The sequence below is a fragment of the Podarcis raffonei genome, chromosome 2 (assembly GCF_027172205.1).
Source record: "Podarcis raffonei isolate rPodRaf1 chromosome 2, rPodRaf1.pri, whole genome shotgun sequence".
In the NCBI taxonomy this organism is placed as follows: domain Eukaryota; kingdom Metazoa; phylum Chordata; class Lepidosauria; order Squamata; family Lacertidae; genus Podarcis; species Podarcis raffonei.
Window position 1 is genome coordinate 51,202,466 of NC_070603.1, and position 27,360 is coordinate 51,229,825.

Genomic DNA, 27,360 nt, shown 5'->3' on the forward strand with positions numbered 1-27,360 from the left:
GTAGTGGTTAAGAGGGTAGGACCAAGACCTGGGAGACCAGGGTTTAAATCCCAACCCAGCCATGAAGCTCAGACTAACCTACCCCGCAGGGTTGCTGTGGGGATTACATGAGGAGGCGGAAGAGACACGTACGCCACCCCGAATTCCATGCAGCATGAACGCGATAAAAAGCAAACGATCAAGCCCCGCACACCTGGCACATTCCAGTTACAGTATAAGGGCTTGAACCGGTTGCTTCAGTCACTTAGAGAAGCCTCTCTTGGACTATACGCTATATTAAACCTTTCTTTCTTTCTTGTCTCCCCCTGCCCCTCCCAACCCCGTGTGTGGCGTGATGAAAACTGCGTAATTCAAAGAGTTGCCCACGGTACTTAACGGGCGGGTCTACTCTTAAGGGGGGGGCAAACACAACCCGCGCCTTTCTGCGCATGCGCCAAACCAGTCGATCCCTTCCAAGCCGTTAAGATCACGCACACTTCCTGCTTGTCCTCCCTCCGGGAAACGCATGCGCAGAGAGACGCTTCTCCTCCCCTGTTTCCCAGAGTGCTCTGCGCGGTGAAGAAGCGTCGGTCGCGGGCTGGAGGCATTTTGTGTCCTGGATATCAGCAGCGAAAGAGAGAGAGAAAGAGAGTGAGAGCAAGAGAGAGACAGACAAGATGGCGGCGGCGGCCGAATGAAGCGCCAGGCGGCGGCGGCGGCAGCCGGATCCGCTCGAGCTTCTCCCTCCCTTCCCAGCCCTCAGGGCTGCCTTTCCTGAGAGGGCAGAGAGAGCGCTGACAGCCGCGGAAGCGTGTGGAGGGGGACGTCCGCTTCCTACAAAGGGGCCTGGTTGCGAACGGAGCCTCGGGGACCGGAGTCCTCCCTCCCCCCGTCCTCCATACACTTCCCCCCTCTTCTTCTTCTTCCTCCCACCGACAGACCCCTCGAAATCCTGGCTTTTTCGTAGCGGGGGCTCCTTGAGGAGAAACTCGGCAGTCGGGCTCTCGACGTGTGAACAAGCCCCCCTCCCCCCCTCCCCGCTCGCGCTCTCCCTCGGTCGCCATGGCGAGCAGCAGCGGCTCCAAGGCCGAGTTCATCGTCGGGGGCAAATACAAGCTGGTGCGGAAGATCGGCTCGGGCTCCTTCGGGGACATATACTTGGCCATCAATATCACCAACGGGGAGGTAAGGGCCGGCGGGCGCCCGGGCCTCTTCTCCCCCCCCCTCTCTTCCCCCGTCGCGTCCGAGATTCGCTTCTCGCTCCTTTCCCCCCACCCCGCCTGGCAGAACATCAACTCGGGGGGAAAGCGCCAGGAAAAGCTCCCCGGACTCTCTTGCCACAAAGCCTGGCCGCCCCCACTTCGCCCTTATGTCGAGGGCCGTTTCTGACTTCGCCGCCTCTCCGCTTTAGTCGTTTATAGATATTAGCGTCGGACTTTTTCCTCCTCATTTTTATTTTGGAACTTATTTCTTAGATTCTTTTTGCGGGGTGGGGGTGGGAAGAACACGATCGTGACAAATCATAATAAGCACCTTCACGGTGTAGGGTTTTGATTTGTATTTTTGTAATAGGGTTTCCGTCCTGTCTTGGCAGTGATGAGTCTGCAATGCTTGGTTCAGTTTTGAAAATTTTCTCCCCCCCCCCCCCCGCCCCGACTCTTTTAATTGTTAGCTTAGTAGTTTTTGTAGTACATAAAACGCCAGGCTGCCTGGTAATAGATGGATAAAGAGGCCGTTTGTATTGTTGAGGGGGGGGATCCTTATGTGATCTATAGAGAAACTGCACCTAAGCTCTTTTCTTGCATTCACAATTAACCTCGTTCAAGAGGCAATGAAGGCACCTTCATCATAGTGTTTTAACACTTTCTGGGAATAATGGATTAATGTTAGTATCCCTAGGATGGATATTTACAGAAGTCGGCACTGTGTGGAATACGTTTGCGGAGCTTGTCACTTACCAGGATATTCCTGTGGAAGGCTTTCCCATGCCCTCAAATATGCTGTAGTGGAGAAATGCAGTCCTCTTGCTCCAATAGGATCTCTGACCCATATTCCCTCTTCACTGCAGGAAGTAGCTGTGAAGTTGGAGTCTCAGAAGGCCAGACATCCCCAGCTGCTATATGAAAGCAAACTATACAAGATTCTGCAAGGGGGAGTTGGCATCCCTCACATACGGTAAGAATTATAGCTCTTGGGAGATAAAGTAGTCATTATCTCTTTTCCCCAAAGGATGAGTGTATTTTGTTTTTCACTGCTAGAGGAAGTGATACATATATGTTGCCTGAAATAAGCCTTATTATGAGTGGTAGCAAGTTGCATCTAGAAAAAGATCTTGAAGGATCCTTCCCTACCAGCTGCTTGTTTCCCTTCCCCATCTCTGCACCAACAAAATTATCTAGTACTTGAGAATATGGCAGTAGTTGAAACAGGAGTACTGGTTACTCTGAGGATTGGAATAGAACAGTGGAAATGGCTGCTCCCTTTTGTGTTTTTGTTCCAACATGTCTTCCTCCTCTGCTCAGAAAATGGCGGATGTCAGTACTTAAACATTCCCAAGAAGTGGAATATATTTCTTTAATTTCCCACCTTGCTCCCATTCCCTTCTACCATCAGTATTGTATCTTGAAAGATTGGGGCTCCTGAGGACTGGGGAGGGAAGGAAGAGTGCAGAAAGTGGAAGCCCCTTACAGTTGCTGACGACATATGCATCACTGAGCTCTTAATTACGCACTGCTGCTTAAATCACCTTCCTTCCTTTTATTCTCCTTTGAAAATGGAATTTCATTGTGAGATCTACTTGAGAGGTTCCCAGTCTTGTAATGGAGGGAACTAGTAGCTAGTGGGAGAGTAAATAAAGTCGCGGCTCAGTCTACTTTTCTATTGTGAAACTCATAAAAAGCACTTAAAAAAAACTTTGTACAAAGGAAAAGATTCTGAGTCAAGACTCTTAGCAGCTCTTTGCTAGTGCTCTAAAACATCAGGCGGTACTGTTAAATACCTTGTATATCTGAAAAAAATAATCTGGTTGGGTTTTGCTTACGAATATTGTTAGTAATAAGTTTGGCAAGTGGAGAGACTACAGTAAATGGATTCAATTTAGGATGGTTATTCTACTTACCTTTTTTGAAATAGTTGGACATTCTGAACTCTTACATTTCACTTCTGTGTGTTGTACTGTGACTTCTGGCATTTGTACCTCATAATCAAAGTGAACCATGTGTAAGCAGAAAATAAACTTAGTAAAGGCACTTCTTGTAGATATTCCAATTCAATTCTCTAAGTAGTTAAAAACTGGGTTGCAATTGTGAACCAGTAAGAAATTTTGATGTCTTAGTCATAAGAGGCTTCTGCTGCTGGAAGTTTGTGAACTACATAAACTACAATGCCATGTTGTAACCTACATAAGTCCTTTACTGAATGGATACAGAATTATTCAATGACATACTTGTATGAAGCAACTGCCCCCCCCCCTCCGATTTAATTACATTGTGCAACTGTAGGAATAAAGCTGCATTTATTACGTAATAGATTTGGCTGTTCTGCATTCTGTTGATGGAGTTTTCACTTTTGATAAGATTCTATTCAGGCCTGTGCTTAGATGCAGAGCATAATATTATTTAAATTTTTACTGCTAAGGTTGAAAATTGTATGATCTTGCTTTGAAAGCCAGTCTTTTGTTATGAAGAACTGTAGATGTCATTTAAAAACCACTGGATTGTATGGAAGTTACATGTTGGTTAGTGAGGCTATTTTTTAGTTTAATTGTTTAAATTTTACTTTTTGCTTTATTAAACCGGCAGTTGTTTTTAAATAATAAAACATTAATGGAAGTATATTTTTAGGAAATGCAGAGTATACTTTAGCCACCCAATTCCATAAATGTATATAATGAAGTAATTGGTGACTTCTTACAGTAAAGGAAATTGATTTGGTTGAGTGATGATAAATTATTATGAGGATATGGAATGTTTGCCGAGGCAACTCTTCTTTCATCTCGGAAGTAATCATTGAAGTTTTTGTTGTCTTCTTTGTTTGCATGTTGCTAACTACACATGCTGGTTGTGTTTTCACATTGTAAGCTATAAACTATGGCTACCTGTGCACAAGCCAATTGTGCCTAATTTTCTCCATTGTGCTTGTGTTGGGTGGAAACAAACTATGATCCCCTGCTTAGTGTTAGATCTGAATCACGGATTGTGATTCATTGGCACCAAGCAAACTGCAATGACAGGTCAAGGAATGTTCTTGGTTTACTGTGATTTGTTGGATTACCATCAGTGTTAAAAACTCAGATATGGCTAGGCACCAAATGGCTCCTTAAATCAGGGTAACAGTTTCCAAAACAGAATGCCTAGTTGCAATTTTGGGGCTAGATGCCTTAAAAGTTATATTTTTCAATACAGCTATTTGGTTCCTGAAATTCATTATGTTTGTGCAGATAAAATACAATATAATACTGCTGGATGTGTTGCTAGTGTATGAAAACAGTCAAGATCCAAGGATCCCCAGGCTTGCACCCCCAATTGGTCAGGTGTCATCCTGGTGCCCGGGCATCTTCATTTGGCTGCAAGTGGCCGATAACCAGGTGCAAAGTGCTCCTGGCAAATTTCAAACATTGATTACCATGGCATGCACTTGTGATCATTGCATAATTCAGGGCTTGCTAATCTGTGACTCTCCAGGTGTTGCTGGACATCATCCCTGACCATTGGCTATAGTGGGTAATGGAAGTTGGAGCCTGACAACAAATGAAAGGGAACAGGTTATCCACCCCATGTGTAGCTAATGTAAGGCCCAAGAGGCGCAGCAGGTCAGAGGGGGAAGACACTGAAGTTGAGGATGATTTAGCTGGACCCAGTGAAGCAGCAGGGTCACCAGGACTCTAACAGACTCCCCCCCCCGGCAGGAAGAGCTAATGGCTGAAGATGGTTCAAACTATGGTTAAAGGAAGACTGTAATTTTGCATATTGTCTGAATTGACAAAAGCATGATTTCAGTCAGTTGGCAGACTAGCAGGCCAAATGGCCATTGCTAATGGATGTGATGTGATGTCTAAATTGACAGTTACTGTTGCCTCCAGAGGCTGCTGCACTGTGAATATGAAGTTAAAACTATAGCTGCATGATTCTGAGAGATTAGAAAATGAAATCAAACTGGATGGTGAAGGTTAATGGAGTTGGGTTTGTTTAGTCTGGAAAAGAGACAATTAAATATGTATCTCTTCAAATACTTCCAAGGGCTGTCACATGATTGGATTGAGCCTGTTTCCTGTTGCTTCAGATAGTAGGACCCGAACCAAAGGGTTTGAATTACATGAAAGGTGATTTCAGCTAAACATTAGGAATAACTGCATGTCCAACTAGATGTTCAGATCATGGTTTGAGTTCTGCACCTCTGGTTAGCACAGTTTGACAGTGGAACAGGCTGCCCTGGAAAGTGGTGGAATGCTATAGTGTTCATCAGCTAGGGTTGAACCAGATGGCCTTAGAGGTCCATTCCACTTCTTTAAAAAACATTGAAGGACATCACCTGGATGAATGAAGTTGTGATTTATTTATTTATTTTTACCTCCATTGATTTAGTTGGCATTATGGCTCTGCTTTGTAATTTCTGATTTATTTTATTGATTATCTATCCAAAACACTTTTACTCCATTCTTTAGCCAAAAGTTCCCAGAGTGACTTAGAAGATCAGTAATAAGACAGCTCTGTTCCTCACATGTAAAATACATGAAGCACAAGAAAGCATATGCACTCTTAGATTATTCTTGCATCAAATAGTTTGTGTTGGAGAAACTGAACAGGTTTTCCAGTATGTTTTTTGTTATATTATTTTTGCAAATGATTAACTGGTTTGGCAAATGATAGCTTGGATTAAAATTTAGTTGCACTTTGTTTCCAGTGAAATAACTGCGACTTAAGTCTTAACTAACATTTCATACAGTTTTCAGTAGGACCCTAATGCAACTAACTTAGACTGGTTTCAACCCAATATAACACAACACAATTTCAAAAATACCAATACTTGATATCTGAAAGATGGCCTCCTGTCCAAAATTAACAGTCTTTTATCAGTGATCGTATTGTATGTGCCACCACAAAGGGAGGCTAGGTTGATGGATACCCAGGACAGGGCCTTTTCTGTACCAGCACCCAATTGTGAAACTTGCCTTCCTTGGAGGTCAGGTTGGCACCATCTTTTCCTAACTTTAGGCAAACCCTAAATACTGTTTTGCTTTGTCTGGCTTTTGATGGATTTTAAATTCAACTCTGTAGTTTTGTGGTGTTAAGTTTTATTTAGTTTTAACTGATGTCTTTATACTGTTTTTAGAAATTATAGCTACTTGTGGGCAGAAAAGGTATTCATAAATACTTTTAAAAAGTCTAAATCATAGTCTAGTAAAATCTTGTCAAACAAGATACTTGTCTTTGCATCCCCCGTCATGTGTTTATGTAACATAAGAGAGTGCCTGTAGAGAACTAATATCAGAATGAAAATCATGTTAGTTTGATTATAGACATTAAACTTTGCTATTAGAAACTTTTGTCTCTCCTAAAAGCAAACTGAGCTGGTTAATATTGCTGGACTTTAGCAAAAGCAGGGCCCATGATAACCAAGAGGGGAGGTATCAGTATGATCAGAGAAACCACAGGATTTGCAGATGTACAAACAATCCATAAGGAATACAAGAGGGACAGTCCACACACATATCAACAGGGCAGTGACGGCTAAGCATGCTCACTGGCCACAGAGCATCTTTGGGAGGCAATTGGAGGGGAATATAGTGGAAGAGGGTATATCTGGCTGTAACCCTGAACAGGAACACTCCATACAGCAACACTCCTTTTGCAGGTCCCCCTTGTTCTGTCCTTAGGAGCATCAGGGCAGTTTCTTTCTACATACAGACTTGTTACAAGCCCTGGTCAAAAAGGCTGCACAACATGCTTTGTATGTATGAAAGGATTTCTGAAATGACCCCACCCCATCCCTTTCTGAAACCTGCTCCTAGCACTGTTTGATAAGTTGCTTTGGAAACTCTAGGAACTGACTTCCGCATAACATAAGGATTTGCATTTTAGGGATTTTGTGTGTTTGTTTAAACTGACCTTTGAATATTGGGCCCTGTTCTATGGTTATCCTATTTGCTACCACTTCATCATAAGAAACAAAACTACAGTGGTACCTCTGGTTGCGGACACGATCTGTTCTGGGGTGCTGTTTTCACGCCGAAAAGTCTGTAACCAGAGTGGGGCTTCTGTGCATGTGTGAAGCGCTATAGAGCGCTTCTGCATGTGCGTGTGCGCACACGCACACGGTAAAACCCAGAAGTAAACACTTCCGGGTTTGCCATGTTCTTAACCCAAAAAAAGCAACATGATGCGTTTGCAAGAAGAGGTATGACTGTACAGAACTCTTTCAAACTGACCAGAGGGAAGGCATTAAACGGACAATTTTGAAAAGGTGGAATCATGGCATCTAACTTTTGATTGGTTTGGGTTAAGATGCATTTTCATTACAAAAACTGTCTGTGTACCTTTGCTTATGGCTGTTGAATGAAGGCTATCAAATATTGTCTTTTCTCTTAAAATAGGTTTGTAAAAAAAACAAAACATTGGTGGGATTGGTTCTAAATCTCATATGTCCATATAATTTTGGAAAATTGTCATAAGGACAACTTGAATGAAATGTTTCAAATTCATTGACCGTGAACTAGTTCTTAAACATTTCTTAAGTGCCAGTGGCAATTTTTTAGGTGGCTTGAGGACTAGGTGCCATTGTTAGAAACTCAGATATATAAGCTAGGTGCCAAGTGGCACCTTAAATCTAGGTTACTGTCATCACAACTGAATGTCTTTTCGTCAGGGGATTGGACTAGATGACCCTGGTGGCGCTGTGGTGTAAACCACTGAGTCTCTTGGGCTTGCCGATCATAAGGTCGGTGGTTCAAATCCTTGTGATGGGGTGAGCTCCTGCTTCTTTGTTTCAGCTCCTGCCAACCTAGCAGTTCAAAAGCATACCAATGCGAGTAGATAAATAGGTACCGCTGCAGTGGGAAGATAAGCAGCGTTTCCATGCGCTCTGGCACTCGTCATGGTGTTCCGTGCTCCAGAATTGGTTAAGTCATGCTGGCCACATGACCTGGAAAAGTTGTCCATGGACAAATGCCAGCTCCCTCGGCCTGAAAGCAGAGATGAGCGCCGGACCTCATAGTCGAATTCAACTGGACTTAACTGTCCAGGGGTCCTTTACTTTGCCTTTACTAGATGAACTTTGGGGTCCCTTCCAGGACTACAATTCTATGATCTCAACTACATTGCTTGACTGTAGCTTGTTTTTACAACAATTCACTTGTCCCATTATGCAAGAAGGAGAAACGCGCAAACTGAAAATGGAAGTGGTATTAACTATGGACTAAGGCAGAGGTTTTTAAACTCTGGTCACCAACCTGGCACCCAGAAATCTCCACGTAGTCGCAACACCACTACCAAAATGTACCTGGCTAATTTCAAACACTGCTAGGTGCCCCAGGTTTTTCTGTTCCTAGTCATACAAATGTGAAATACATAGGAATGCATAAATTGAGGGGTCAAAAGTGCATCATCTCCATTTGCAGAAGTGAATAATTGGCTCCAGGAATAATTGAATCATAGAATTGGAAGGGACCCTGAGGATCATCTGGTCCAGCCCTTCAATGCAGGAATATGCAGCTGTCCCATATGGGGATTGAGCCCACAACTGTGGTGTTATCAGCACTCTAAAAAACTGAGCGAGTGCCTTGTTTAGGGGAAGGGGATAGATTGCCCAAACAGCCCAGATGATGGAGACAGAGCATTTCTGGAGTTAAAACCTGGAATATGAAAGCTAGGAGCTAAATGGCACCTTAAACGTAGATTATGGGCTCAACAACGGAATGTCTAGGTGCGCTATTTAATAACAAGAATACAAAGCTGAAAATGAATGAACTGCAGCTAAAATATTATGTTCACTTTTCACATGGTCTAGTCTTTCCCCTGCCCACCCCCCAATATTTTTAAGAGGGTCTCTTCTCCAGAGAGAGTAGCTGGAAGTGGGGAGGCAGCAAAAGTTCCTCCTTTCCTTCCACTATGCAGTTTTAATCTGAAATCTTAGGTGCAGTACTGCGCCCAGAGCTCAGAAACGGCTCATGCTAATGAAATTCCCTGTTGCAAAATGTGCCTAGAACAATGGGAGTTTTGAACACTGTGCATTTTTGCTATTCCAGATTCACCTTAGCAGAGAAGCATGCTTGCAAATTAATCTTGTTTAACTTCCTCGAGTTACCCTTTTTAAAAAGAAGAAGACTATTTTGTTAAATATATGATGAGCCAGTGTGGTGTAGTGGTTAAGAACAGTGGACTTGTAATCTGGGGAACTGGGTTCGCGTCTCCGCTCCTCCACATGCAGTTGCTGGGTGACCTTGGGCTAGTCACACTTCTCTGAAGTCTCTCAGCCTCACTCACTCACGGAAGGGAAAGGAGATTGTTAGCCACTTTGAGACTCCTTAGGGTAGTGATAAAGCGGGATATCAAATCCAAACTCCTCTTCTTCTCTATCATGAATTTCAGGAGTAGATACATAGGGTTACATAGGTAATATAGGACTTGGTTCCAGGTGCTGATCAGACCTAAGCCTGCTTTCTTTGGCAAAGCATTAACTTAGCTTCTGAAGGTTTCACCAAGTGTTCACACTATGCCCTCTCGTCCCCGGACTTAGACTTGTATCCAAAGTAGTGCTAAGTCAGTCATTCCGTTAGTGGAAGGATTTCTGTTTTCACAGTGGAACTTTCCCCCTCTCATCCCCCCCCCCCCAAATTTGTTCTGGAGTTTCCCCCAGGGTGTGTGTGCAGGAGGGGGAAGTTCTGTTGTGTAAGGCTAAATCCTTTGTTAACAGAATGAGAGCAGCTGCTCAGTGTGTTGGAGGGAGAAAAGGTTGGAAATGCATTGCCTTTTGCCACTCCTTCCTTCCAAGTTAAACTATGGGCTAAAGAGCCATGATTAATGTTGTTTCTCTGAATTTCAGTCAGTTCTCCATTTGATGGAATGTATAGGGAAGTTTCATGTGAACTAGTTTGTAGATGCATTGAGACAGTAGCCTGCTCTGGTTTATTACTGTGTTTTTTCCAACAGTGTCAATGACTGATATCTTATTGTGCATGCATTCTGACCCACAATTGCCTCTTGCTAGATGACTAGTTGCAAGGCAGAATTTAGCAAAATGAGGTATGGCTTTACTAGCTTGCATTGCTGAAATATGTGGTTTAATTGTGCAACTACCTTCAAAGGATAGTTGTCACACCTTAGAGTTTGGGTGCGTTTTGTGTTTGACTTCTGACTTATCCTGTCTAGACTTTGTGTTATGTTAAAAGTATAAGAAAAAGTGCTTGAAGTAGTAAAGAGACCACTGACCATTAGGTCCAGTCATGGCTGACTCTGGGGTTGTGGTGCTCATCTTGCTTTATTGGCTGAGGGAGCCGGCGTACAGCTTCCAGGTCATGTAGCCAGCATGACTAAGCCGCTTCTGGCGAACCAGAGCAACACATGGAAACACTGTTTACCTTCCTGCCGGAGCGGTACCTATTTATCTACTTGCACTTTGACATGCTTTCCAACTGCTAGGTTGACAGGAGCAGGGATTGAGCAACGGGAGCTCACTCTGTCATGGGGATTCGAACTGCCGACCTTCTGATCAGCAAGTCCTAAGCTCTGTGGTTTAACCCACAGCGCCACCTGCGTCCCGCTTGAAGTAGTACTTGAACACAAGTAAACATCGCATTTTCTTCTGCTTTCAATGTTATTATATATTAAGTTGTGTTGCGTTAGGTTCATGTTTTGGCTTTTTGGCTTGCGAATGCGGCACACTTCCGGGTTTCGCCATGTGCGCAGAAGCGTTCTGCGCGCTTTGCACATGCACAGAAGTGCTGTATTGCGCCGTGCTCTAGTTATGGACTTTTCGGGGTGCAAATGGCATCCCGGAACGGATTGAGTCCGTAACTACAGGTACCACTGTATCTGGATAATCACAATAGTTTCAAAAAATTCAGTGTTAATTTATGGTCTCAGTTGGGTACATTTTACTTTGACTAGCCCTTTCAGTGTTTTATTTAGGTAAACATGAAGTATATGTAATTGATGCATTTTAAATATAAACCCATGGTGAAATCACTGTTGTCAGTCACAGTTTCTGCCTCTGAAAATTGCTAGAGATGCATTTAAGATGTGAGTATTGTGTAAGTTAAAACTTACTCTGCATATTATTTCCCTTATCCCATATATGGGATGCATAGCTCACTTCTGCATTTAGCAATATGATTGAAATTCCTATCTGTTGCCAAATAATTATGAGCCCATTAGACAACATTGATTTATATCCTTAAATTCCATAAATTCCATAATTAAAATATGGCCAAAGGTTGGCAAATCTATCTTCTTAATAAAACATTGCCTTGAATCCTGAGTTGATCTTCTATGCCCACTGACTTCATTTAGTCCTCACTAGGCTGCTCTGGGACAGCCCACCCCATTGTAGTTTTTTGTTTGTGGAAAGATTGACTCATGCCCAATCCTAGAACTGATTTATCAATTGATGTCTACAGACAGCTCTCAGTTCCATCTCTTGAGACACTTAAATAGTTTATTCTTGTTAACCTGGAAGTGACCTACCCAGAGAGTGTGATGGTTCGTCTAACCTTTGTATACTTTAGTGCAGGGGTCAGCAACCTTTTTCAGCCATGGGCCGGTCCACTGTCCCTCAGACCATGTGGTAGGCCGGACTATATTTTGAAAAAAATATATGAACAAATTCCTATGCCCCATAAATAACCCAGAGATCAATTTAAATAAAAGCACACATTCTACTCATGTGAAAACACGCTGATTCCTGGACCATCCGCAGGCCAAACTGAGAATGCGCTTGGGCCGAATCCAGCCCCCGGGCCTTAGGTTGCCTACCCCTGCTTTAGTGTCTCTACCTCTCACCTTTCTTTTCAGTCACTCCATTTCCCCCTCCCACCCAATTGTCTGTTCTCCCCTCCCCCAATTCTGTCTCAACATCTTGTGCCATAGTGGTCTTATGCAGTTGTGGGGGGGGGGGAGTTTCTCCTCCTAAGGTTTTTTCCTGAAGAGTTTCTGAGCATCTGTAAATTTTAGACCAATATCTATCTATAGCATCTGAAGAAGTGTGCATGCACACGAAAGCTCATACCAAGAACAAATTTGGTCTCTAAGGTGCTACCGGACTTTTTTTAAAAAAAAAATATATATATATATTTCTGTAGTATACGTAATATGTTAATACCTCATGCAATTTTGCATGATACTGAGTGCGTATAGGAAGTTTTGAATCATTGCTAGAAGGAATTAATAGTAATACCTGTATGAATCCCAAAGGTAATTTCCCCCTCTGCTTCTCTAGATACATGAGCATCTAAGGAGCATCTAGGGTTGAGTGTCTTCATTCCCACAAGACAAAGAGCCTCTTGGTTCCTCAAGTGCCAGCTGCTTGTGAAGGCTAACTTAAAAGCCAGTTGACTGGCTGTATCTTGCCAGTTTTCAAACATGCAGCCTTCACTTACGTATTTTCCTTCAACTGACCTTAGTATATGTTGTCTTCTGCTGGTGCCAATAATTTTATTATGCCTGTCTTGATTTGTTGCTCTTTCTGTCTGTAGAGGGCAAGTTGAGATAGTGATTTCAGAAATGATGACCTTGCTTTTATTTTTTACCCATTCATAAAGTCTACATTGGTGTGCCTCCCTGTGTTCAGACACTATTTTACTCTTTCATAGAATTCAGCATTGCATTTCAGATTGGTATTGTATTGTGGTCTTTGCTGTGGTGTGTTCCCAGCTGTGTGCAATTTACGCTCTCCAAGTAGTTAGACTCCTCAGTTTTAAAAAAGAAATGATTGAAACTATTTTGTACACAGATTTTTAGACTATCAATTGTCTGTTCCCATTTCTAAGTGACTCTACAGTGTGACCTTTCTGGTATACCAAATGTTGCTGTCATGGTAGTTTCTCAATTCTAGAGAGTGTTGGATAAAATGGCTGAATATTGTTACATATGCATCTAGGGCGCTTCCTGAAAGTGATTTCACTGTGCATATGTTGTTGCTTTCTGCAGCAGTTGAAAGGATCAGTGTTTTGATTTGGTTAAACTAAAACCACTAGATGCAATCTAACTACATTTCCATGATAATTCTAGATTTTAGAGGGTCCTTAAGGACCCACTGCTCACAGTGGGTCCTCCTTACTCCTATTGTTGATGCCCATTCACTTGCTTCTCTGGGCTTAGTCAGCACCATTTTCCAGAGGGGTGTGTGGGAGAGGGAGGTCAAGGTGTGCAAAGCTACTGCTCCTTTTCATTGTCTCATTGCTGGGTTTAACCTTTAAAATCAGTTTAGGGGTCCCTTATCTAAAGGACTGCCTTCACCTAAACAATCATTCTTGTTTAAGATCAACTGTGGAGACCTCTGTGACTGCCCAGACATTAAGATGGTAGGCACAAGGGATAAAGCCTTCTTGATTGTGGCCCTGCAGTTAGCAAAGCTGCCTATGAATGGGAAAGGGAGCTTTCAGTACAGGCCTTCAAACATACCTTGAGGATTTATTTCATCCAGTCTGGCTTTTTAACAATGTTTTTAATGCCACTGAGACCTTATAGTTAAGAATCTGTATTCTTTTACATATCTTAGTTCACCTTGACTTTTTTTGCTGCCTTATGAGGTCTATGCTCCCAAAGCCAGCATATAAATCCTTATGGTCTAGCTTCTGCTGTGCTAGTGAGGAGGAGGAACAGGGCCAGGAGACTCCAGGGATTGGCAAATTACCCAGCAATGCTGATCCTTGACTGCATTATGTGGCATTGTGTGTGCTTTGTAAACCATAACCAACTGTCAGATTTTAAAATGTTGTACGGAAAAATAAATCTACAAAAGTGGGATTCATTAAATATTCAGAAAACAATATTCAGAAACCAAGTATTTTCTGAAACAAGCTATGAACATTATGTTTGGTTACATTCAATCTATCCTAACCATTTCTGCTTCTTTATAGGTGGTATGGTCAAGAGAAAGATTATAATGTTCTAGTCATGGATCTTCTTGGACCCAGCCTTGAGGATCTCTTCAACTTTTGTTCTCGAAGGTTCACAATGAAAACAGTACTTATGTTAGCAGACCAGGTATGTAAATCTGCAAACATTACACAATGGATATTACAGTGCCTTAAAATGCTGTTCGTTTCATTCTTTCAAGTAGGTCAGACTGTATGACTTGTTATTACATGTACTCGAATGAATATAGAAACAAAAATGATAGAAAGAAAAAGGAATAGTGATAGTAGCAGATTAATGTATATAACACAATATTAGAATTCTAGAAACTGTTTAATGGAGCCATACAAGCAACTATATTGAGAGTTTTGCCTCATATCTTTACTTGCAGTCTTCATATTAATTTCATAAGACTGAAGTTATGCATGCATCTTTGGCTAGGAAGATCATCCAAAATAGTGCAGTAGTTCACATTTCTCAGACCAAGAGCCCATTGTAGCTATATTTCTCAATTAATTGATGGTAAACAGAAGCTGAATGAAATAGGAAATAGTAAAGCCAACATTCACAGAATGCTTCAATAAGATTCATTAGAATCAACAGATCTGCAGCATGGGCATATAATGCAGAGATTTGCAAAGGCATAGATTCTTACATTTAGAGTAAAATGGCTATTGGATAGCAATTTGTTTCTAGAATAGCTTGAACTGAGTCATCTGGAGGGCCAGTGAGCACTAGCCATTTAATATCAAAACTAACACAAGAAACGCTCAAATACTCCAGAGTTGACATTTTAACAGTGTCATTTGTTCAATAACTGCTTGGAAGAAGTAGTTTGCAACATACAATGGGAGAAGTAGTTTGGATCCATAGTAGCTTCATCCATGCTGAACAGAGCAAGTGAAGTATTCCACTGCTAAAGTTAAGTGTTCTTATGGATTACTCCTATTCAGGAAATATGGACATACTGGGTTTAGTAGACAGGTGCTCATTTGTATGGAGACATGCTTTACAAGTATTACTGTGATTCTAAATTTGTTATTTTAGTATACATTTAAATTGCATGATTAAATGTCTATTGTTTTTCTTCTAAGTCATCAGCATGAATGCCATCCATACATGACGAAGCCTTTTAAACCTTTTTAGACTGTTAGGAAGAAACTCAATATCCAATCTCTGTAGAGTAGATGAGTCAGCAGGGGTTTTTGTTTGTTTGTTGGTGGTTTTACACTTGCTAACATTCAAAAGCATTACTAAACTAGTAGTCTTACTGTCTGGTTTGATTTGTATGTTGTAGGTCAGGATAACTAACCATCCCTCTCGAAGCCCATGGGCCTGCTCTTGTTACCCAAGCAGTTTTTTTCTGGACGCTCCAACAATTATGGCAGCAGAAAAAGAAAACAAAGTGCTGGGACAGTTGGAAAAGTTTCAATCCCTTTGCACATCCCAGTACCTTAATGGCAGTGCATTTTACATTTTCCCCAATCATTTGATGAACAGGAAGAGGCAATAACACCCTCCCCCCCAAAAAAACCCACAAATCTCATCTGATTTGCATGGATTAGCTGAGGACAAACCATGTGTGGTGTGTGTCTATGTGCACAAGAGGGTGAGAGTGTGTGTGGTGTTGTGGGGTCACACCAACTCTTGGCCACCAACATGCAGTCTTTGGGTTCATAAAGATTAGCAACAATGCACGTAATTGCCAAAACATGCTTAGATTCATGCCTAAGATATTGTTGCTTGAAAAGCTTTGTAATCTTGGTCATTTTCCTTTTGTTCACAGATGATCAGTAGAATTGAATATGTGCATACAAAGAATTTTATACACAGAGACATTAAACCAGATAACTTCCTAATGGGTATCGGGCGTCACTGTAATAAGGTTAGTCTAATACTTTTTTGCATGAAAGAATGGAGGATGCTGAAATGGCAGTTCATGGAAATGCTGTGCAGCTTGAATTAATTGCTTGTCATTGCTAAACATGTCAATTATTTGCTGACATCTGTCAATTATTTGGCAACAGATAGGAATTTCAATCATAGTGCTAAATGCAGAAGTGAGCTATGGCCCCAACCTTTGGCCATATTTTAATTATGGAATTTAAGGATATAAATAAATATGTTGTCTAATGGACTCATAATTGAGTATGCAAGTTCACTCTGTTCAGTGATACTGATGATTATTCAGAAACCACGAGTTGCAATAGCACCGCTTACCATAAACTGCGATTTCTTTTTCTCAACTGCATTTAGGCCAGCATGGTGAAGCCTTTACTACCAGCTACCTAGATATTAAAATTGGCTGTAACCAATCTATAGAGAAACCATTGACTTCTAATAGTAACACAAGCCTGTTGACTTAACTGCTTCCTTTGCTTTCACAAGCCTGTGAAAGTTCAAAGTGCAGTTAGTGTAGATATAGAATAACAGTCACAGACTTAAAGTACTGTAACTTTTTTTTTTACTAGAAGGGGATGATTTATTAATTTAGCTGGAGATGCATGTCTTTGTTGGATTTTTTTCTTGACTAGACTGTGGGATTAAAATTCATTAAACTACATTGAGCTTGGACAGACAGGCAGCATTGGCAGTGCATTAAGCATGCTGTTGGATAGAAATTCTTAAGTGCAGGACAAATGTATGTGATTGATTATTTTATTGGGAGCAAGATACCCACCTGGTTCTTCATAGGCCTTCAGTGTTGACTCTTCAGATACTACTAGCTATAAAATGTTACCTTTGTTTGCCTGTATGGATGCCAACTTGGGACCATTACTTTAGAACCAAAAAACAAAACAACCACCATCACTGTTGAATTCTGTTTTAGAGGAGTTACAGTACACCAGTTAGGAACATTGGGGAGGTGGGGTGAGAAAAAACAGCAGCACTCAAAAGTAAGGTAAAATGCCTTCCTGTAATCCTATTTCTGTTAAATTTCATTTATCTCTAAATTTTGCACTCTTAACATTCTATTTCCCTAATGCAATCCAATTCTTTAACTTTCTGGCAAGAACTGGAAATATAGCAAGAACAATTAAACCAGTTAATGCAATTTTTCTTCTTCTGAGTCCCTTTCTCCACACTCTTGACAGTTGTAGTGGGCTGGCATTGTAGCTCCTTGTTTTTCTTTGAAGTGAAAGAATAGCCTGGAAAATGCTGTTGTGCTTTTATTAGGTGAGTTTGTTAGGATCATATTGGAAGATGTAAACCGCATCCCGTTTCTCATTCCCAAGGAGGCACTTGGAGTCTGTACCAAATACTTAAATGGAAAGCAGATGCCCACTATTTAACATTTCAAATAATGCTGGACATAGGAGTCTAAATCTCTTGGTTTAATCTAAGCAGAATTTAAATAAAATTTTGCTTTAGGTCTGTGTAAATAGCAGCGCTCTTTCTCTTTTGAAATTTGGTTTTAGATATAGTATGCAGTTTTCTTCCTGTAGCAAAAATGGAGGTAAACATTTTGTGTCTTTCATGAATTCTTTCAAAACACACCAGTTGCTGTAGGATAGCTTGTTATGGTAATCTTGTTCCAGTAGATTTTTTACATTATAAATGAATTTAAAATGTAGTGATTAAAATTGGAATGCTGCATTTCTCAAATTTGTTCTTAATTACATATTTAGGCGTGATTTCACTTCTAGCATAAGATCATCTCTGAGCTGTGCTAGAATAAGCCCTGCATGCTTTATGATAGTGAACTTAAGGTGACTAAATGCCTTCTACCTCTTCCTTACTGAAGATTTACTTCCTACATGTCATTTGGGGGAAGGGCAGTTTGTGGAGTCAAAGGATACTTTTGTACATGATATCCAAATTTCCTTCTTATAAAAGCCAAATGTTGCCATTGCTATCCCTTATTCAAGGCAGTGTCATTTTGAAGTGGCTCATGCTCAAAATTTAACTTGCCACATCTTCTAAATTTTTCCTGATAACATTATCTCTTCTGGAAAACTATAGTGCTTGGTGGAAGAAGGATGGCATTTGGCTACCCTATTCTTTCTCTAACGCCTCGGTGTTGCCTGTCTGCGCCAGCCATTGTTGCAATGTAAGCAATACTGTTTGATGCACTGCCACCCTCTATTGTTTGTTCAGTGTTTAGAATCTCCAGTGGGGAAGAGGAAAAGAAGCATGACTGTTAGTACTTCTCAGGACCCATCTTTCTCAGGATTAAACCAGGTCTGAAACTGTCTCCTATTCCAACCTCAATCCCAAACTCATATGCTTTTTTGTTTTGTTTCGGAAAACATGTAGACTTGCAAAAAGCACCTTTTGTTGGCATATTATTCAGACATACTTGGCAAACATGTAACATTACTAAGACGTTTTCCTTGTGGCGCTTGTTTAAACTATAAGGTTCTTATGCTGTCTGTTAAAATGTGAACAAAGTTAAGTATCACTTAACTATTCTAATGTTCTTGTTCTTGAGAAATAGCCCTGTGTTCAAAAATGCAGCAGCAAGGAGGATGTGCTGTGAGGGAATCGCATATGCCTGCTTAAATGTACATGGTCTGTATCTGGATGTAGGAGGCCTCTTATCCCGTTCATTGACAGCATGATGTTTGTTTGGAAAAAATGAATTTCGGGTCTGGAAACATTCAAGACAAACTCTACTTCTTCCTTGTGTATTAGTAGCTCTGATGGTTTATTCAAATGTAGAATAAGGGACAAGGATCATCTTGTTGCCAGTGGTACATTTAAACAGAATTATTTGATCATAGATCACTGGTAGTTTTGTATTTTTTAAAGCTTTGCTATATCCCAGAAAATGGGCACAAGGTGTCTTAAGCAGCTTTTTCATTTGCTTTTTAAGGCTGAACCTTATTCCACTTCTTTAGAGACCTAAGTTTTGAAAATGCAGTAAGTAAAATGGATTATCTTTTGATGATGCCTCTTCTTAGGCTAGCATTAACATCTACTTCAAATGGATGTTATTTAGTTTCCAAAGCTACACTGTAAGCCCTGGGTGTTGTGCAATTTAAGAGTTTTACCTTCTTAGCTTGCTCTAAAATTACTTTAGTTGTTGAAAAGGGAAGGAGGAGTTGGGCCTTAAGTATGGTGCTACTCATGAATATTACTACTTACGACTAGTGGTGCTTTTGTGTCAGGATGCTGGTGCTGGACAGGAAAATTTAGCTCTGGTGGGAACTTTTATTCCAGTGCAGTTAGGTAATGTCGGTCCCTGGTCTGGACTGGGACCAGAGAAGTAGACAAAGTTGATTCTAATGAGGAGCCCCCGGCCTGCTACTTCCTCTACAAAATATAAAACAATAAAAACCTACACTATTCATTCAATTATTAATTGCCATGTCTAATTTGGCCCATAGTACTCCACTTGCAACTGCAGCAGCTTGGCTTCCACAGCCTTATTCCTTGCCTGGTAACATCCCTTTTCAACACCCTCCTCAGCAGAGAGGCAAACTTTGCAAACAAGCTTCAGAAGGTTTATTGCCATGGAAGAGGGTGTATGGAAAACAAGTCCATGTTTTTTCATTCACCTGCCTTTTGCCACTGGGTCGTACTCTTTCAGAAATGGTTGGGAAGGGGTGTTTTCATCTCCAGAATTGGGTGCCTCACATTATCCAAAATTGCTAATGGATATTGCTTCAAAACACTCTTGTTAGTGAAAATTATCAGAAATGAAGGAATGTATTGCAGATGATAAATATGCAGGGTCTCGTATTCCAGTCTGCCATATATTAGTGCACTAGCCTCACTAAAGATTGAGGTTCCTATGAGAGTAATTTTAAGTGAGTTCTCCCCTAAAAACTCACATGGAAATGAAGACCACCTATTTTGTGCTAGTATGGAAAGAGGCATTTTGGGAAAGCCCCAAACTGCTGGTCTGAAATAGCATCTTCATTTAGTTCAAGAAGATTTTTTTCCCATTGCATTTATCAGTAAAACTGTTGTCAAGAAGAAGTTTTAATAATAAGATTTTGATTATTTACATCTGGCACCCCCAAACTCGGCCCTCCAGCTGTTTTTGGACCACAATTCCCATCATCCCTGACCTGTCCTGTTAGCTAGGGATGGTGGGAGTTGTAGTCCCAAAACAGCTGGAGGGCTGAGTTTGAGGATGCCTGATTTACATCATAGATGCGTCTCTGAAGACCCTATCTTGGTACCTGTATATCACAAAATTTGAACAAGTTTTAGTGAAGCAGTCTTGTCATTTATGCTAGTAGAGAGGAGGACATTCAGAGTAGTATTTGATAACTGTGGAAATGGCAAGTTGTGGCAGTTACTCATTTGGGTCAGTAGTTCATTCTATATGTAGTTGCTTCCAGTTATTCATTTGTGATAGATGATTAGAGTACTTTTGTCTGCATCCGCTCATAGCTTGAAACAATTCTTAATTCTTTTTAAATGCTGCTTTCCTTATTCTTGGTTCTGTATGCCTCAATTGAACTGTGATAAGTGTAGAAACGAAGGAAAATAAATTACAAAGTATATCCATAAAAGCATTGGCAACCTAAAAAAGACAACTGCTTTGAAGTAGTTTTTGGGTTGTTTTTTTAAAGTAAAAACTTGCATATTAGAACTTAGTTTTCTATCAGGTGTTCTCTTCTGAAGAGTTTTTAGAATTATTTCTCCCCTTTAAACTGTTGCTTACTTGGTATAGAAGTCTGACTTAAAAACTTAGTATAATTTAAATAATTTGCACACTTTAAAAGTTAAGTATGGTTAAACATATATTGATGCAGCCGTATAGGTCTTTTCTAACTTGTTCTCCATAGAGCCGAAGCTGATAAATTATTGTTATTTTATATCTATTTTATTTTTATTTATTAAGTTTCTCTACCTCCCTTCACCTGAAGATCGCAGGGTGGTTTACAATATAAAAATACAAAAAAATTTCCCATAGTAAAAAACAAAAACAGAATCCCCCCCACCCCATTTAAAAGGCTATAGATTGTTTAAAAAAGGGAGCGGGTGGTGCTGTGATCAAAACCACTGAGCCTGTTGGTCTTCCTGATAGGAAGGCTAGTGGTTCGAATCCGTGCAACGGGGTGAGCTCCCATTGCTCTGTCCCAGCTTCTGCCAACCTAGCAGTTCGAAAGCACACCAAAATAGATTAATAGGTACCACTGCGTCGGGAAGTTAAACAGCATTTCCGTGCGCTCTGGCTTCTGTCACGGTGTTCCATTGCGCCAGGAGTGGTCTAGTCATGCTGCCCACATGACCCGGAAAGCTGTTTATGGACAAACTCTCTCAGCCTTAAGCAAGATGAGCGCTGCACCCATAGTCACCTTTGGCTGGACTTAACCGTCCATGGGTCCTATACCTTTACTTCTACCTTTTAGATTGTTTAATTGGCTGAAGGCCCAGGAGAACAGGAATGTTTTTGCCTGGTGCCTAAATATTGAGCCTCTCTGAGGAAATCATTCTACAAGTGAGGATACACCCCAGAAAAGGCCTGTAGATAAAGGGCCTTTCCTACATACTAGTCGAGATGTCTGTGATGAGATGAATCGAAGTTCAGGAATTGTATCTTGCTTTGGTATAGAAAAGTTGGTAAGAGGTTTATCCTGTGGCAGTCAAATGTTGAATTCTACCATGGATGTATTTAACTACCGTATTTCACCACATAATGGCCACATTTTTTTGCGGATTTTTCTTTTAAAAAGGGAGGGTGCAACTATTACACTGTGGCAACTTTTACACGATGAAATAACGGTAAGAAGCAACAACATGCTATGGACTCTGGTTTCTTTAAGAGGGCAATGGTGCAATACAAAGCAAATGGCACAGACATTGTCCTTTCCATTCGAGATCTTGCCTTCTCCCTGAGCGAAGTTCTGTCAAAAGAGGAGGCGGCTTCAGTTCTCGATTAAAGTTATTTCTTCCTGGGTTTCTCATTCCCTTTCAATGCTATTCGCTCGTGCAGAGGTGGAGGAAGGAATCACGGATGGGCGGTGGAGGTGGTTGCTCGTCTGCTGCTTCCTCTATTTGGCTGGGGTGGCCCCGGGGCGCAAGCTCAGGTTGGTGGCAGTAACAGCAGCCTGGGCCTGGCTTTGCCTGGCCTCCTCCAGCTGGCAAGCCAACGAGGGCCCGGACTCCCACCCTCACCCCCTCAGGAGCCTGCTGTGCCGACCTTTGGCTCGCATCAGAGTTCTACCCTGCTACTATTATGTGGTGAATACTTTTGGAACAAATTTTAAGGTACCCAAAAGGGTGGTGCAACTGTTATGCAGTGGTGACCATTACGCGGTGAAATATGGTAGTGGTTTTAAAAAAATTAATCCCGCTCTTCAGCAAAAAAGGTACCCAGAGCAGCTTATAAATGACTTTAAAAAGAACATAATTTCTGCCTTCAAGCTTACAGCCTAAAAAGACAAAACAAAAGGAAAGAGTGGAAGAAACAAATGAAATTAGGTTCAAGTTGTAAGCTATAGTTTTTAGTGACTGATTGGGAAAATAATAACAAAAACATGAGGGAAGCGAATTGAAAAATTTGAGTAGGTTAGCTGTGAGCTAATAAGTAAATGGCAGAAAAGCAAATTTATTTGAGAAACTAAAGCCAGAACACAATTGAATAAAATTGTGCCCCTCTTTTTCCTAGTTCATAATTTTTTTTACCTAATACCTAGGTTTGAGACCAATGACTCAATCATATACCGGTCTACTCAGAAGTAAGCATTCAGTTCAATGGGGCTTGCTGCTAGGTAAAATACGTGTAGAATCTGCCACCTAATTCTCACTCTGTATAGTATGAAGTTTTTCCTTAGCTGATTTAGGAATATGAGTGTTCTTTGTTTGGATTAGTTATACATACGACAGTGCTCCTCTTAGGGTTAATTATAGCTAAACTTGATTTTGTTAGATCCAACGTTTCTAACAAATGCATTTTAAAGACATGGGTGTAGTTTCCAAGCACTGGCTGGAATCCATTAAATCCATTTCATTTTTTTTTTAAAGTTATTCCTTATTGACTTTGGGTTGGCCAAAAAGTACCGGGACAACAGGACAAGGCAACATATACCATATAGAGAAGACAAAAATCTCACTGGCACAGCCAGATACGCCAGCATCAATGCACATCTCGGCATTGAACAGAGGTAAGGTCCAAGCAATTTCTGTAATGATGCTAGAAGCTGTAAATATTTGGGATCTTGAATGGACACAACCTAAATGAATTTTAATTTCTAGCTAAAGAAATTAGCTAAGAAATGAAGGTAGATTAAATGTTCTCAACAGTTTAGTATCTTCTTGTTAAAATGATTCCCTCACAACCATTTCAGTAAACTAGGATCTGTCAAAGCCTGTTTTACAAATAAAACAATCCATTTCTTTCCATCTGGATGACACACTGTAAAATTCCCCAAGCCCAGATTCTGTTCAGTAGTTTTGGTAAAGTATTATACTGCTAGTGTTTGGGTTTCTATGTATGCCAGTTGTTTTGAATGGGGAGAGCTTGCTCTTATTATGTTTAAAACTATTTTGGTTGTTTAAATTTTAGTTGCCTAGTTCTTGCTTCTAGAAAGATGGCTGAATAATATCATCTAAGTAGATTTCCATGACTCATTGAAAATGCTAAACTCTGCTTAGAGCACATTCCTATATTGTGGTACTATTCTGCTTCTAGACTTCTAGGTCCTCATTCCCAAAATCAAATGTAGAATCTCATTGAACCCAAACAACTAAATTTGTTTATAACTCAGGTTATGTATTGGTATGTTTTATTAACCACCAGCTTCCTTTCAAACCATGCTAAGTCCTCAGATGGCAAGTGCTTTTATACCATTTAAGCATAAACTAAAAAAAAACCCTGCCTCTTCCTCCACAGTCGTCGTGATGATATGGAGTCACTAGGATATGTATTGATGTACTTTAACAGAACCAGCCTGCCGTGGCAAGGATTAAAGGTATGTCATGAAATTTTACTTGAGGTTTATATTCTCCCCCCAATCCCACTAGTGTAGTAGAGAACACTAGTACACATAGTATTGTATACTTGGCTCAATTGTTAAAAAGTCCTCATAACTCCATGGTGTCAAATGTTTTATCCACGTATCTTGAATAAAACAAACACAGTATGCTTAATGGGTAAAAGTACCAAATGCAGCCACCACAATAACCATATGATGTAGGCATTAGACTGCAATAAATGGCATTCAGCTGCATTCAAAACTTAATACCAGATTGACCTTCATTTTCTTTGTAATATATTGTGGTATCGTGGTACCTCGTGTTAAGAACTTAATTCATTCTGGAGGTCTGTTCTTAACCTGAAGACCACTTCAGCTAATGGGGCCTCCTGCTGCTGCCGTGCTGCCGCTGCATGATTTCTGTTCTCAACCTGAAGCAAAGTTCTTAACCCGAGGTAATATTTCTGGGTTAGCAGAGTCTGTAACCTGAAGCGTATGTAATCCAAGGTACCACTGTACTTGGAGATTTCATATAAAGCCTTGGCCATCAAGGTAATGTCCATCTGATATTTGCAGCTGTCCTTGTGTCACATATATTTATCCATGTGTCCCACAGGCTGCAACAAAGAAACAGAAATATGAAAAGATTAGTGAAAAGAAGATGTCTACTCCTGTTGAAGTTTTGTGTAAGGTGAGAGAAAAGCTGTTGTTAAGAACGTAAACTGCTTTGGCAAGGAGCTATCTTTTCATTAGTAAAGTAGCCAAGAACTCTTAGACACAATATAAATTCTTTGTGTTCCCGCTCTTAAAAAACAAAACTTGCAATAATCCAGAACTGATGTCTTGCATTTAACACCTACGAGAATCTTTTCTGTAAGTCACTGTTTGACTACTTCTGTTTGCAGGGTTTTCCTGCAGAATTTGCAATGTATCTGAACTACTGTCGTGGCTTGCGCTTTGAAGAGGCTCCTGACTACATGTATCTGAGGCAGTTATTCCGTATCCTTTTCAGGTCAGTGGGGCTGAGGGTACCACAAAACCTTTGAGCATAACAGTAATAAACTAGCAAGTGCTTAGAACTAGAACAAAAGTTCTGCTGACTTTTTATCGGCTTTAACAGAAACCCGTAGCCCTCACCAGGATAGCCTTAATCTCTTCATCTGGTTGAGGATTAGCCTGTCACCAGCAGCACTGAAAACAAATATAACATGCGTTATCTTCAAACACTCACCCAGATCAGAGTCAGTTTTTGTTTTGTTTTTTAAATTGAGTAAATGCATGAATTATCTGTAAAAGATCAAATCTAGTATTTCAGCAGAAGAAACTACCTTTATTTCATTGACCACTTCAGTTAACTTGATTTGTCAAGAGTGGCAAGCCAAGCAACATTTAAAGATATATGGCTGCAATAAAACACAGTTCATGATGTCACATTTCCCAGGGCAATGGGGTTGTAAGCAAAATTTGCCCCAAATTTACAAGCTGGTTGGATGAACGTAGGCCTTGTGTTTTAGAAAGAATATGGACATACTAGGAAGGGGAATGGTCCTTGTATACTAAAATGGTTTTGTATCTGAAATTTCATGTTACTACCCAAGGTTCAAGCTGGTTTGTATGTGTAAGTTGTACATTAATTACAATGTAAGCTGTCCTTACTAATGTTGAATTACTCAAAATGGATTACAGCTTTAATACAGACTATTATAATAGAAAATGACCAAGATCCCAAGTGTCACATGGTCTGCACATCATGCAATTTTTTTGAGTACTCCAAAAAGCTTCAGGTGGTTGCCTCAGAGCATGGATAGGTAGCCAGATGGAGGAAGGGAACTGGGTGCAGAGATAAATTATTTCCTCCCACACTAGCATGTGAAGTACTTTACACTTTATGTATGGGGCTCTTTGGATCTTCGCCAATACTTTGTAAATGACTGCTAAGTGGCTTTCAAACTTGCTGCGAACAGGTTTTTAATTATTAATCCACCACACTACTCAATCTTCAAGTGTTTTACAAAGCATTATTAATTTTAGGCTTCAGTAAAATTTGTGTGCTATATAACGGCAATGTAGGTATTGCATTGCAGTGAATATTCTGCTTTCTTTTTCTTTTTCTGCTCACTAGGACTCTGAATCACCAATATGACTACACATTTGACTGGACAATGTTAAAGCAGAAAGCAGCACAGCAGGCAGCCTCTTCCAGTGGGCAGGGGCAGCAAGCCCAAACCCCCACAGGCAAGCAAACTGACAAATCCAAGAGTAACATGAAAGGTTAGTAGCCAAGAACCAAGTGACGTTACAGTCCAAAAATAATAAACACTAATTTGGATGTCGGTGAAGTTAAGTGTTAGATCAAGGAGGCCATTAAAAACATACATTTGGCTATTTAGTATTAAAGAGAACGGACGTCCTTGGAAAATTTGACTACTAACTTTAAACCAAGTGTCCTTGTTTTTCATATCATTTCTTTGGGGATGTTGGGTCATTTTAACCACTGCATCTTCTGCTCCCGCATTAACCCCTCTTCAAAACTGGCTTGGTGTTGGGAACATGACAAAGAGTATGATCCAAAATCCTAGACCTAACACTTTTTAAGAGGAAAGCCTTCTGTTTCCTTTTTCTATTGGGTCAGCATTTAGAAGCTTTGGTACGGGTACCTTTATTCTTGCATCCAAAATGAAGATGGAAAAGTAGGCATGATCTCACTTGGAGTTCTGCCTAAAGCACTTGTGTGATGGATTTTTATTCCTTGGCATAGATAGTGTTAATTTTCCATCTTCAATTACAAATCCAGGCATGGATTATCCTGTGGGGTGAACTAATAAGGGGACTCTTTAATTTAAATTGAATTGTAACTGTCCATTACATTAAGTTTTTGCTTTTATCAAAATGTGGATTCAAATGAAAACTGAATTTAATATGTTTTCAACACTGACACCTCTTAAACTGGTTTTCTATGAAGACCAAACCATGGGAGAACTTCTGTCCAAAGCCTAATAAATACAGCCCAGTACTGTATATCCTGGGCTTTTGTGGCTATAGGTGAGCCATGTCCTCTATCAGGTTGGCTTGTTACCCACAAAGGAGCTCACTCTGCTCCTTCCTAGAATGGGGGTTCCAAGATCTCTCAGGGTGATGCACTTCATGAGGCAGCTTCATGAGGTGACATCTACAGAATTGCAAATGGTGGGTGCCACATCTGCAGTAATTCAGGTTTAAACGGAACCCATTTTACAGCAGGAAGGTGGACAGTAAGATAGCTAGGAGCTGAGCCTGCTACTAACCTGTGGTGGGAATGGATAGGGTTGTACCTGTCATAGGGGACCATCATGACAGTCCTTGAATAAAGAGCCTGAAAAACAATCCTAGTGGGGGTGGAGGGTGGAATACACCTATTCCAGACAAGAAAGAATGAGGTAGAGCTCACAATGCGCTGA

The 27,360-nt window shown here is 40.7% G+C and overlaps 1 protein-coding gene across 8 annotated transcripts in view; it reads left to right on the forward strand.

The window, feature by feature from the left end:
- Positions 1 to 479: 479 nt before the first annotated feature.
- Positions 480 to 27,360, forward strand: part of CSNK1A1 (casein kinase 1 alpha 1) — a 38,390-nt gene continuing 11,509 nt past the window's right edge. For 2 of the 8 annotated variants that reach the window (XM_053376579.1, XM_053376577.1), the window contains exons 1-10: positions 480 to 1,164; positions 2,048 to 2,154; positions 14,051 to 14,177; positions 15,835 to 15,933; positions 18,147 to 18,230; positions 22,974 to 23,113; positions 23,842 to 23,920; positions 24,540 to 24,614; positions 24,829 to 24,935; positions 26,046 to 26,158. In XM_053376579.1, the coding sequence (XP_053232554.1) occupies positions 1,042 to 1,164; positions 2,048 to 2,154; positions 14,051 to 14,177; positions 15,835 to 15,933; positions 18,147 to 18,230; positions 22,974 to 23,113; positions 23,842 to 23,920; positions 24,540 to 24,614; positions 24,829 to 24,935; positions 26,046 to 26,158 (1,054 nt within the window). In that variant the 5' untranslated portion in view covers positions 480 to 1,041. Of the gene's footprint in view, positions 1,165 to 2,047; positions 2,155 to 14,050; positions 14,178 to 15,834; positions 15,934 to 18,146; positions 18,231 to 22,973; positions 23,114 to 23,841; positions 23,921 to 24,539; positions 24,615 to 24,828; positions 24,936 to 26,045; positions 26,200 to 27,360 lie in introns of those variants that run through there. The other 6 variants (XM_053376575.1, XM_053376573.1, XM_053376578.1 and 3 more) reach the window with 5 other exon arrangements.